Source organism: Muscardinus avellanarius (genome assembly GCF_963383645.1).
Source record: "Muscardinus avellanarius genome assembly, chromosome: 5".
Classification (NCBI taxonomy): domain Eukaryota; kingdom Metazoa; phylum Chordata; class Mammalia; order Rodentia; family Gliridae; genus Muscardinus; species Muscardinus avellanarius.
Window position 1 is genome coordinate 120,240,124 of NC_137790.1, and position 13,739 is coordinate 120,253,862.

At 43.3% G+C, this 13,739-nt stretch overlaps 1 protein-coding gene across 2 annotated transcripts in view; it reads left to right on the plus strand.

Annotated features, from left to right (window-relative positions):
* Positions 1 to 3,775: 3,775 nt before the first annotated feature.
* The window catches only part of KCNAB1 (potassium voltage-gated channel subfamily A regulatory beta subunit 1), a gene marked incomplete at both ends in the record, with an annotated part of 333,646 nt that continues 323,682 nt past the window's right edge, over positions 3,776 to 13,739 (plus strand). For both annotated transcript variants that reach the window (XM_080696894.1, XM_080696897.1), the window contains one exon: positions 3,776 to 4,050. In XM_080696894.1, the coding sequence (XP_080553020.1) occupies positions 3,776 to 4,050 (275 nt within the window). The remainder of the gene's footprint in view (positions 4,051 to 13,739) is intronic.

Genomic DNA, 13,739 nt, shown 5'->3' on the forward strand with positions numbered 1-13,739 from the left:
GAAAAAAACCCAGTGGAAATAGCCTTTAAGAATGAAGGTGCAGGGCGTGGTGGCGCACCCTTGGAATCCTCGCGCTTGGGAGGCGGTTTGAAGCCAGCCCCGCTGGCTTTAGAGACCCTGTTTCCAAATTTAAAATATATATATAAAATAGGTCTGGGAGTGTAGCCCGGAGGTAGAAGGGTTTCCAGGAACCCCATTACCCCCCCCCAAAAAAAAAAAAAAAGAAGGTGAAATAAAGGTGTTTTCAGAGAAGATAGATTGTTGCTTATATAGATACATGGTGTTATGGGAAGTTCTTCAGACAGTAGGAAGCAATAGTGGATGGAACATGGATCTTTGGGAAGAAATGAAGAGTATCGAAAATCGTGAACCTGCAAGTCAACACAGCCTTTGACTGTGTTGCTAGGTAGGCACATCCACACAAGCCTCTGGAGTGGCTCAGGCCAAAGTCCTTGTGGTCATACTCAACTCCTCTATTCCTTTCTTACTACTTCCCTGGTACAGGAATTCTATCTTCGTTCCCTTCAAAATGTACACATGGTTTGGCCCTTTTCCCTTCACTCTCGCACCTGCTCTAAGCCATGGTCACCTCTCACCGCCTTCACTGCAGTGGCCCTGAGTTGCCCTCCTTTCTCCCTCCCCTGGTCCCTGTGGTTTATTCTCAGAATAGAAGCCAGAGTAATCTTTTTAACACATAGATCTGATCACTGCACTCCTGAGGCATAGCCTTCTAAAGCCCCATCTCAGAGTTGATGGTGGGCATGTCATCAATATAGCGTTTTAAAATAAAATCAATGTGACTTTTAAATATATATCAGAGGAAGCGGGGTGGGTGGTGCACACCTGTAATCCAATTCTTGGGAGGCTGAGGCAAGAGGAACAAAGGTTTAAGGACAGTCTCAGCAACCTAGTGAGACTCTCAGTAGCCTAGTGAGGCCTTGTTTCCAAATAAGAAAATAAAAAAGGGCTGGGGGTAGAGCTTGGAGGTAGAACGTCCCTGGGTTCAATCCCCAGTAACACACATACACACTCAGAGAAGACACATTTTTAAAACTTAATGATTTTATTATGATAAAAAGGCTTCCATGACAATTGATGTGTTAACCAAACAAGGCTGCTTAGAACATGTGTCTTTAAAAATGAAAAAAATAAAAAGGTAATAGAATTGATATCGATTCCCATCTCATTCTCTTAATAAATAACATTCTTCTATCGACACATGACATAATTCATAAAAAAAATCCCAAGGCACAGCTAGGTCATTAAGATATATTACCAATAACATTTACTTTTTAAGTTAAGCAAAAATTTATCAAAGTTTATAAAATCTGTTATTAATCAATTAGATCTAATAATAGCTATCATTTAACTCAAGCCTCAAAACATTACAAAACATAATAAACATAAAAATCAAAATAAAAAAAGTTATATTCATGTTTTTGTTGCAGAGAAGTATTTGATAGAGTCGTCTGGAAAATATTTTCAAGTATACAAATGCTATATCTTGGGGGAGAGAAATAGACTGAAAACTAGTTCAGGAAAATAGGAAGAATGTAAAATTTCCAACTGCCCAAGAAGAGCTTGTTCATGAATTTTTTAAATGGACGATGATAGATATCAAATAACTATGGGATTTAAATTCCATTGGATTCATTTAGGATAGTGATGTAGCAACCTTATTTTAAAATAATAGTACAACGTGCCAGACATCACATCCTTTGAAACGACTTAATTTATGAGGGAAATGTGTACTAAAAGTGTTTAAGCTGATAGTTAATTTTTTCAGAGTTTTAAAGAGGAAGCATAAGCCCAAAGTTTGAATGTTAGTGCCATGTGGTTACTACGGATACAGGTATGCCGTGGTGTGTCAGTATTGGTAGGCATTGTGTTTCACACATTTTATTAAAGGTTTATAATAAGTAACCAGCACTGTTCTGATTACTATACCTACACAAAACAACCCCCAGAACTTAATATTGTTTTTCTGGTACCCATCTACTAGGAGATTTTACCCCCTTTACCATCAAATCTACACACAGAGTCTGATCCCTTTTACTACTTCTGTTCACCACCAGCTCCAAGCCATCGACTTACCACCAACCACTTGATGGTACATGCCTTTGGGGGCCCATTTCATTATCTCCTGACCTAGAACAGAGGTGAGGTCTGTGGGCATGTCTGGAGCACTGCTAGGCATCTTTTTTACTTTGAAAATTTTTTATTGGGTGCATTGTAATTTTACATCATAACAGGGTATGGAGTGTTAGAAAAATACATGCATACAACTCTCATTACCCTCCCGACCAGATCTTCCCTCCCACACCCTCACCCCGCAAATCTTTAAGATTGGAATTGGTGATTTTGTATATGTTCTTAGCATTATTTCTTTTTTTGTGTGTGTGGCACTGGGGATGGAACCCAGGGGCATTTTACCCCCGAGCCACACACCCAGCCCTAATTTTATTCATTCTCTCTCTCTCTCTCATTCTCTCTCTCTCTCTCTTTCTTTCCTTCTTTCCTTCTTTATTTTTTGTGGTACTGGGTATGGAACCCTTCTCGGGCTACACTCCCAGACCCTCTTCTATATTTTATTTGGAAACAGGGTCTCTTAAGCCAGTGAGGCTGGCTTCGAACCTGCGTGATCCTCCTGTCTCAGCCTCCCAAGCCACGGGGATTACAAGTGTGCGCCACCATGCCTGGCTTTATTCTTTATTTTAAAACAGTGTCTAACTGGGTTGCTAAGGGCCTCACTAAGCAGCTGAGGCTGTGGGTGAACCCCGATCCTCCTGTCTCAGCCTCCTGAATGCTGGGATTACAAGTGTGGGCCACCACGCCCTGCTGGCATTATTGCTACTATTGCAGTCTTTATGACTTCATCCCCTTTCCTAATTGCCCCCAGTCTTTGGACTCAGCTCTAGAGACTCTGCTCATCTCTCTGATGTTGCCTAACTTCTGAATGTCTCCCTAGCTTACACACACACACACACACACACACACACACACACACACACACACAGAGGTTCTCACCATTCCCTCTCACTCTTCTCTTTTTCCACCTCTACTTTGGCCTCCGCCTCTGTAATTATAAGACATTTCACAGGCCTTCCATCTGTCAGCAGCATGGGAGGTCATTTAGCCTAGTATTATGGCGGCCTTACCTCTCACACTAGGAATCAGAGTACTTGATGTATATTACGTGCTTCACTGACATTCAAAGAGCCTTCTGCTCCCTTAGGAATATGGAATAAATTTAACATTTTATTTTAAGGCTTACACAAAAAGAATAACCCTCCCCTTTCATTGATGTTGCTAACCTTATTTGAGGAAACTCACATTAAAACTTTCAAAACTCCAAGGGGACTCTAATTAAGAAGGGCTGATGATGAGTCTCCGGCTTTCATTTTATCGTCAAGTATAATTTACCTAACCCTGATGCTGTCGGGTTCAAAGTTGCCGAATGAAGTGTAAGTCCTAACTTTGCAGAAGAAAGAGCACCGCATCCTTCAGTACTGCGAGGTCACTGGGAGTTGGTTTTTAAAATTTCCGTGTTCCAAGCGACCACAGGCAGTGCAGCTTCGAGTCTTCATCAGGAAACGTGAGAGATGTCCTTTCCTCCTGGCCCCGCAGGCTCAGTTACAGCTGCGGCAGGATAAGGTTAAGTGGTAGCCGAGCTGGGGGCCCGGGAGAGGAGGGGACAGGGGCAGAAAAATCACATCAAATTACTTGGATGACAGTGACTTAAGTCCTCTCTGGGAGACCGACAGGAGCGTCCAAGATGCTGGCAGCCCGGAGCGGGGCAGCTGGGAGTCAGATCTCGGAAGATAACACCAAGTTAAGGAAGCAGTCTGCATTTCCTGGAGGGGGAAAGGACAAATCTCCGAAGAAAGCTTCAGAAAATGTTAAGGACAGCAGCCTCAGCCCCTCGGGCCAAAGCCAGCTCAGGGCGCGGCAGCTGGCCGCCCTGCGCGAGGTGGAGATGAACTGGTACCTGAAGCTGTGCGACCTGTCCAGCGAGCAGACCACCGCCTGCACCACCGGCATGCCGCACAGGTAAGCACCAGGTGAGCTGCCTACGTGAGCCACCTGCTCATGCTCTGGAGCCGGGATGCTTTGCATCCCATCCTGTGAAATCTTTTTTTTTTTTTTTTTTTTTTTGGTACCCAGAGACATTCTACCTCTGAGCCTCTAGTCATCTATCTATCTATCTATCTATCTATCTATCTATCTATCATCTATCTATCTATCTATCTATCTATATTGAAACAGGGTCTCACTAAGTTGCTGAGGGTTTTGCTAAGTTGCTGACGCTGGCTTCAAACCTGGTGTCCTCCTGCTTCAGCCTCCTAAGTACTGGGATTACAAGCATGCGCCACCATGCCTGGCTGTCTTAAGGGCTCTGACTGCCTTTCAGATAGATGACTGGCACTTCAGAATGTGTAACTGCAAAGGGCAGGAATTTTGTAGTGGTAAATAATGCCGTCTGGATTGTTACTCACAAAGACACCCTTGGCACGAGGCATTGGAACTCAAAAGCTGACAGGAAAGAAAGAAAACTGAGATTTTTTTTGTCTTGAGTAAAAATCAGGGGAGGATTCAGGGTATGTAGGAAAATACCCTCCTCCCAAGGAAGGGGACTTACTTTCAGTCTTTCTGCATTTCCCTTACCTTGAACACTCAGGGGTGAGGGAAGGACTTGTCACCAAGGACACAGTGCCTTGTTGAAAAACAAACAGTTGAGTCATATAGACCTGTTGAGTGAAGGTTCAGGCTGGTATTAGGGGGACAGTGTAGAAAACCTTGACTGTCACTACAGGGTACGAGATCCATGTCTAAGACAGAAAACCTCTGGAGGAAAAGGCAAATCCCCAGATCGTCTTTCTATTCTTTCCTTAGCCTGGGCTTCAAATAATCCAGAGGAAAGAGAACTTTACAAAATACAAAAGTAATAAGGCAAAATGTACCAAATAAAGTGTCAGGAGCCCTGAAATCTAAGGATGTGTGTTTTCTGTGATTTTTGCAAAAAAAAAAATTCTCAAAGGAATTAAAGATGTTTTTTCAAGGTAAATTATAGTGAAAATCAAGCCAACCATAGCTGTTTTCATTAAATGGCAATACAAATCCATTAGAAATGAAAAAACCCCACCATTCTAATAAAATGGTCAAAGCAGGAAAACGTATTTTGTAGAAGCTTTGTGGCAGTGTATAAATTCTGCAAGGTTTATTTATCAAAGCATTCAGTGTGATCTGAGAACTCCTGTTTTTATATACCCAATTTCAATAAGACAATACAGGAATACTATAGCAATTGGGTCAACTACTGGAGTAGAGTAAAAACTTATACTTCAAAATGCCTCAACTTGCCTTCAAAGTTCCCTCTCCAAGGCAGTAATCAAACAGGTATTTCCAATTCTAAGCCACACTCTTCAAACATCACCATTTAAAAAGTAAAAGAGAATAAAGTTTCTAGAAACGCTCTGGGGGACGCACTAGTATTCGTGACTGGAGTGGCCTGTCTCAAGCCCCTTGTACACACACCTTATGCCCCTTATGTACACAGCCCCTTATGCCCACACGTGGGGTGGAGGTGTGTGATAAAGGCCCCCAGGAGGAGTCTCTTTCAAAGAAGGCTGGGCGAACCTGTCAGTGTTGGAATGCATCTCATTACATAGTTCACATCTCAGCCCTTACGTAAATCCCACATCCTTAGACTTTATGGCTGTTAGGAAAGAGCCTCTGGGGCAAAGGAGTTAAATGGCAAAGGGAAGATTTGGTAGTGCCGCCTTGCCTAGCATTCTTGACTGCACCACTTGACTAGCGTTCTTCCCTAGCACCATGACTTATTGTAGAGCCGAGGTTTCCCTTCAAGGAGTCTGATGCTGGGCCACAAAATTCTTGCTCTTTTATCTGATATCGAAAAGACATTTATCAAGTCAGAATGGGATATTAATTAAGATAACAGATCGAAAGAGCAACTTTTGGGGAAAATCGAATATCTGCTCTTTTCTGTTTTACTGAATCAATAACGACTTGCCCTGTAGTGAGAGAAGTTTTGATGAGTCACGACCGAGAATTGTCTTCCATGGCGATCTGTGTGGCAATGGTATTTATGGATATGCAATACACTTGTGTGCCCCTTTCTTATAGAGTGTGTTACCAAAAAAAGTGAAGGCCCTGTCTTCCTAAGCATCATCAAATATTAAAAAAAATCAATTCTTCTGTATTTTTTTGCAACATGTTTGTTTCCAGGAAGAATCTAGGGTGTAGAGTTGGAACTGAGTAATTATAAATTAGATGAATCTGCTACAGAGTTTTATGTCTGCATCTGTCAGAAAACTAATTCTGCTCCTTGCCTGCTCCTTTTCTTTTCACACCCCAAGAAACTATTTGCCTCTTTTCAAGTCCTTTAGATTGCAGGACAATGACGATGGCTGGCCGGTGGTGTCATCTTTTCAAATTTTAATGCCCGGTTCTCTAAGACACCCTCCTGTCTAAATCAAGAAGTTACAGCAAAGTTTTTGGTATGGTGTTTTCTTCCAAGTGTGTGACTCAAGGGAAATAAATGTCTTTGGTAGAGACCTGTTACAGTTTGAATGGTGGGGGTTCTTTTTCTTATTCCACTAAGGTTTGTTGAATAGAAAAATGAAAACTAATAGTCAGCTCAGTGCAGCTTTAACAAATTACAAAATTAGGAAATAGAGCAGCAGGAAATAGAGAAGGAAAAAGCAGCATGCTGACCTGCATGCTGGAGAGCGCGAAAATGGAACTCTGGCCCCTTTTGGGGACCCCAACCTTTAAATAGATTTTGTACTGGTGTCATTAATACCAAGGCAATGGACTAGTTATTTATTCCTTAGCCAGGTGGTGCCTCTTTGTCTCCAGACAGTGCACTTACTAAGTACAAGGGTCAATAATCTACCTGGCCCTCGCTCTATTGTATTAGGCAGTATTAGTTGCTCATCAACTAGGGTGCTTTGATGCCCCACACAAAGTTTACCTTTCCTATGTTCAGGCCGGATCACAGAGGAGAGGAGGTAAACAGAGGCACTGGTTGCCTCTATTGTAATTTTAGGGCTAACGGCTTCAGTTGACTTTAAGGCCTTTACTATAGGTTAATCATTAGAATGAAGGGCAAAGACAGAGAGAAACTCTGCATCGTAACAGCTGCAGCCCCCTCCCTGCCTGAGTGCCTGCATAGCACCTAGGCTCTGACTGTATTTTACACTTTGGAAATTATCAAAGCAATTTCCCAATACCGGCACCTTAATACATTTTGATGTCTCTTCCCAATACTGGTATAAGACCTGTATATAAAAGGCAAATATGATTAACTAGGATAATGTTAAAAATTTTCCCATCTGTGAAACATTATAGAATAGGAAGCTCATTGAAGAATACTTAAAGATATTACATGCTCATCACTGGCGAGAATTTTGTGGATGTTTAGTTAATGACAATCAATAAGGAATTGCTAGAGGACTCTGATGTCCTTTCTGGGAAGATAGAATTAAAATATTTGGCAGCAGGTTAATTATAGTTCAGGTGGAATTTGAGTTTTTTATGCCCAGATTCTATGATAATCTATACTTGAAACAAAGGATGGTATTAATTGATTAAAAAGAACATTAGATATGTGTGTGTGTGTAGGTGTTCATCAATCCTGGTGTATTTAAGAAATAAAATTGCAGAAAGTGGACATGGGGCTGTGATTGCACATCTTTTGATATAAGTAGTTCTGATTCCCTTTCTGGGCTGTGACTCTGTAGGATTCTTCAATGAAACAGCCTGACATAATTTGATTTGTACTGATTTGTTGTCTGCTGCAGAGGGGTCTGACGACTGTGATATGGATGTCGTGCAGAGCAGCTCACTCCCCTGTGCGCCAAGGGAGAGTGGTGCAAAAGTCCGCTGGAGTTGGAGGTGAAAAATCAGCTTTTCCTCTTAGTTCCTGTGTAATTGTGAACATGATTGTGTGTGTGTGTGTGTGTGTGTGTGTGTGTGTGTGTGTGTGTTACTAGGGATTAAAACCAGGGCAATTCTACCTCCAAGATACACCCCTGGACCTATTTTATTTTTATTTTGAAATGGAGTCTTGGTAAGTTGCTGAAAGCCTCTCTACATTGTTGAGGCTGGCTGCCTCAGGCCTGCGATCGTCCTGTCTCAGCCTCTCAAGTACTGAGATTACAGGCGTGTGCTACTGTGCCCTACTGAATATGATTTTTAAAATGAATTTACTCATTGTTGTTGAATAATCATTTTCTGATTGCAAAAGTAGCCTTAGGACTTTGTAGAACATTTTGAAAATAGAAAAAAATGTAAAGAAAAGTCAACTACTGTTACTATTTTGGTGCATTTGCCCAACTTTTAAATTTGGACTCACACCCTATTATATTTTTTTTCACTCACTACTATATTCATCTACTTTACTATTTTTTTTTTTTTGCAGTACTGGGGATGGAACCCAGGGCATTTTACCTCCAAGCTACATCCCCAGCCCTATTTTTTAGTCATTTTAAAATATTTTTATAACAGGAGCTCACTGAGTTGTGAAGGGCCTCGCTAAGTAGCTGAGGCTGTCTGTGAACTGTGATCCTCCGGTCTCTGCCTCCTGAATGCTGAGCTTACAAGTGTGAGCCGCCATGCCCGGCTACTTTACTATCTTAAAAATCATTTAAAAATTTCTAAGGGCTGCATCTATGACTATATTATTACTTAGCCTTTTTTTTTTTTTGCTTACTGTTTAACATTATTATGAATAACAATACAATAATCATCTCCATATCAGATTAAAAAAAGCTTCTGGTTATTTTCTTAGGCTTTATTTCTGGAAGTATCTTTACATTCATCCATTAGGATGATGTATTCTATGTAGATATGTACACATATATACATATTTATTTGCTCATTTTTATGATATTGGAGATTGAATCCAGGGGCACTCTACCTCTGAGCTACACCTCCAGCTCTATTTTTTATCTATAAATTTTTCCATTGGCAATATCCCATTGGCAAATGTTTATTCCCATTGGCGATCAACTTTCCGATGGGAAATATCCAGTCTATTTCATTATTTTCTCTATATGATGAAGTGTTTATCTGGAATCTTTAGCAAAGAGTTTTATAGTTAAACCAATTGTTGGGTAAGTTAATTAACATCAGACTTTTTTTTTTACTGTAGAAGGGCACTAAAACTTGTAGAGAACTGAGAAGAAATTAATGAGTTAATATTCAAGTGATTTGAAATAATAATCCTTGTTTTTACACGCTCTACGATAAGAATTTAGATTAAAACCCATATCAGGAATGGTGTATTAAAGGCATATAAAGGTAATTAAGGCTGAGTGGCTCTAAACATGTGTGGCACAGATGTGTACTTCAATTTGCCCTTGAGATCTGAGCCTTCTGATGTACTCCACTGGTATTCATGAGAGAGCATCATACACTCTTCTGAAGGCTTTTCGAGGGTTCCAGGGACCACCATCCTCCTGTGGAAGAGTGGGTTGGGGTTAGGATACAGAAAGAGCATCTAAATACTATCAGTACTAACATTTCAAAGCAAAGCTGACTGAACCTATTAGTTTGAAATGACTGGGGACATTTAGTGGGATATGTAAACATGTGAATGAGAATTTAGCTCTAGCCTTCTGATGGTGATTTCTACCATCTTGATGAACGTTCCTAATTATTTAGGGCAGCGGTTATACTGAGCCACACTTCTGGCATTTCCTCTCTCTCTGTTATCAAAACTGCTTGCCTTTCTAGAAAGTGTTCACTTCTGCCTAGTTCTATCAAACACAGGCAATTCTCCCAGGTGACTTTTGATGGAGTCGGTTCCTGCCAGAAGGGCAGCTGGTGATCCAGGGGTCAAGAGGACTCTGGCTGAGTTTATGCAAGAGGATAGTCCTGTGAAGTCTCAAGCCTGAGATTGATAGGCGAGTAGCCAGCAGCAGCTATTGGCCGAGGCTCTTGTTTGTAGAAAGCCCTATAGGCAACACAATGAATGAGCGCACCATCTAGTTGTATCCTGCCTTGGAGAGATAAGACATGTACTTAAATAAGAAGGGCTGTGGAAAAGAAGTTCAGAAAACTCCCGGAAAGGAGTGAGTTTCCCAGCAGGAGTGGTTAGATCTGGACTTGCTTGCAGAGCCTGGGCTTGGGGTGGGTCAGAGAAGGCCCCCATGTCAGGGAACACCAAAGGCACAGACCCATGGAAGTGTGAAACGAAGATGGAAGGCTGTTCTACTCACGAGATTACTGTGCACATCCTGGAAAGGTCCTGACATCTGGAGCTGGGAGCGTCACCAGAACAGGAGGAGAGGAGACTCTTTCTTTCTTTCTTTCTTTCTTTCTTTCTTTCTTTCTTTCTTTCTTTCTTTCTTTCTTTCTTTCCTTCCTTCTTTCTTTCTTTCTTTCTTTTTTTGAGCTTTAACAAATCTTTATTACAAAATCAGTAGGAAATAGAGAAGAGAAGGAAAAAGCAGCATACTGGCCCACATGCTGGAGAGTCCGAAAATGGGACTCTGGCTCCTTCTCGGGACCCCAGCCTTTAAATAGATTTTGTATTGGTATCTTCTTATCAGCCTTACCAAGGCAGTGGGCTAGTAACTTATTCCTTAGGCAGGTGGTGCCTCTTTGTCTCCAGACAGTGCACTAAGTGCAGGGGTCAAGAATCTCCCAGGCCTTTGCCTCTATTGTATTGGGAAGTATTGGTTGTTCATCACCTATGGGTGCTTCGAAGCAGCACAGGGAGTTTACCTTCCCTACACCCAGGCCAGGCCACAGAGGAGAGGAGGTAAGTAGAGGCACTGATTGCCTCTATATAGTTTTAGGGCTAAAGGCTTCAATTGACTCTAAGGCTTTTACTATATAGGTTAATCATTAGAATGAAGGGCAAAGAGAGGGTAACTCTGCATTGTAACAGCTGCCGCCCCCTCCCTGCCTGAGCGCCTGCACAGCACCCAGGCAGAGGAGACTATTTCAAAGGTGGGAAGTTGGGCAGAGACCCAGCACAGAGCAGGGGCAGGGCGTGAGGTCCACGCTAAGAAGAAACTACAAGGGAAGGTGAGAGCTGATCAGTCGGACAGAGTCTAGTTGTATATTGTGGAGTCTCAAGTTTGATGTGTGGGGATTTTTAGGCAGAGAGGAGGAATCCTGGTGGACTTGGGTCTCAATCCAGATCTAACTGCTTTGACCTGTGTGACTTGGGACCTGCGTCTTCTCACCTCTCAAGTGGTGAGAAACCTATTCTCAGAGTGGGAGGATGAAGTGAAATGCCATCCATGAAAGTTTTAGCACGGGGCTGAGCTCTCAGGATGGGTCAACGCCAGCCAGCATTGGCATTCTTTCTCCTGAGACATGCCCTCAGCCCTGCTGGTATTTTGCCTCCAAGATCTTTCTTTTTCTGGATTCTTTTCATGAGCTCCCTGAGCCCTGGAAAATCCCCAGGCCTCAGCCAACCAGGCTTGACAAGCTACTCTCCTTCCCGCTTCACAGAGCCTCGTTCTTCTAAGATTTTCACTTATACCCCAGTTTAATCTCCTTGCTGACTAGCAGGGATCAAACATTGGTGACATGTCTTGTTAAACCCAGGCTCTAGACCAGGTGTGGTGGCACATGCTTGTAATCTCAGCACTTGGGAAGCTGAGACAGGAGGATGCACAGGTTAAAAGCTAACCTCAGCTACTTAGTGAGGTCCTGTTTCCAAATAAAGTATAAAAATAGGTCTGGGAGGATAGCCTGGAGGTAGAAAAGCCCCTAAGTTCTATCCTCAGTACCACAAAACAAACAAACAAACAAACAAACAAACAAACAAACCCTGGCTCTGTTGATGGCTGGTTGTATGGATTCCAGAAAATCATTCCCCTTCCCACTGCTTGAGCCTCAAGCTCATCATCAATGTGGAGAAATAAAAGATCTGTGTTTGCCCGGTGCAGTGGTGCACACCTGTACTCCCAGGACTTAGGAGGCTGAGACAGAAGGATCTCAGGCTCAAGGCCAGCATTGGCATCTCATCAACATCTGTGTTATCCATCTTCTAGGACTTGGATTTAGAGAAGATCCAAGCTGGGTGTGGTGGTATACACCTGTGATCTCAGTACCTGGGAGACTGAGACTGGAGGATTTCTGATTTGAGACCAGCCTCAGCAACTTAGTAAGACTCTCAGCAAGCTAGGGACATCCTGTTTCAATAAATAAATGAATAAATAAATAAATAAACAAAAATGGCTGGGAGTGTAATTTGGAGGTAGAATGCTCTTGGGTTTAATCATTAGCAAGACACACACACACACACACACACACACACACACACACACACACGATCCAAGACCCAAAGGTCCTGTGAAAACACTCTGATGTAAACCCTTTCCTATGTGTTTGCTCTGATGCCATTTTTCTTACCATCTGGGATGTTGGCTTTAATTCACCTAGAACACGGTGTGATGAATCTGCTTTTCTAGGGAACCCAGAGGTAGATACAGTTTATTTTTACTCAGACGCTGGACAGGGACTCTAGGGAGACTAGGGAGAGTTGACCCAAAGCCACAATATCTGCCCCCCCTTTTTTTTCTGGTGTCAGCAGCTGTTTGTTGAATACTTACCAGGCACAGGCATTTCCTGGTATTTATATAATTGAAATCTTCCCAACGAGTCGTGCACATGAGGTGCCTGTTTTTATTGTATCCTCTTTACAGGAGGAAACCAAGCCTCAGAAAAGATCCCGCTGAAGGTCAGCCAGCAAGTCTTCACACAGCTGGGGCGAGCAGGTGGCAGAGGCGGCCTCTGAGCCCCAAGCGCCCCTCCCTAGCATGGGTCAGCTGCCCAGCAGTCCTGAGCAGTCCCTTGAGTACCATCACTTTCTATAACTCTGTAAGGTTCCCGCTGCAGGATACCAGAGTCCTGCCCTCCCTTCCCGACTGAGGCCTTGATTCTTGCCCCAATTGTGATTCTTGCCCCAAATGTCAAGCAAAGAGCCAGAGGGTGTTGGGAAGCAGCTCAGATGGGGAGGGAGTCGGGACCGTGCTGCCCAGTGACTGCGGGCTTTACTATTTCCTCACTTCTCTCCCACTGAGCGTTTCCCATCAGAGGGGCTCAGGGAAGCACCTGAGCATGGCGTCTTCTACTAGGTTAATTTGACTCAGTTTCAGAAGTTGGGGTTGAGTCAGGCTCCAGCCGCGGCCCTCTCACTCAGGGTCACACAGCAGCCTCTGTGCGTGACCTTCCCGGTTTGAGCCTCTGGTTGTCACGGGATGGCACGTGCCCACGTTCCACTGGAGATACTTGCTGTTGTGTCCTGTGCCTTAGCTCCGTGGGAGAAGGAAGCCGTGCAGCTCCGAGGAGGCCTGGCTCACAGGACACCACGTTTCCCTCCGTAGGGAGGAGAAATATCATCCGATGGTAATCTTCCAGCTCTGGAAAAACTCGCCACTCTGAGAAAATCAGGAGTTCTGTGTGCACTGGTACATACCCTGTAACCTAATTTCAAAGAGGAACTTGTCAAATATTCCTTTGGTCCCCAGGAAATTGAACCAGGCTCTCGGTCAGGTACCTGGCTCTCTTTTTGAGATACTGAAAGGCTCCAGAGTGGTGGGCTTTGGGGAAGTGCTCTGTCCAGGAAGAGGCCCACTGATCTCCTTGCAGGCAACCCTGGCTGCTAAGTCCTCACACCTCAGCGGCTTGACATGTGCAAGTTTATTTCTTACTCACGTGCGTCCAGTCAGGAGCAGGAAGTCCACTCACTGGGA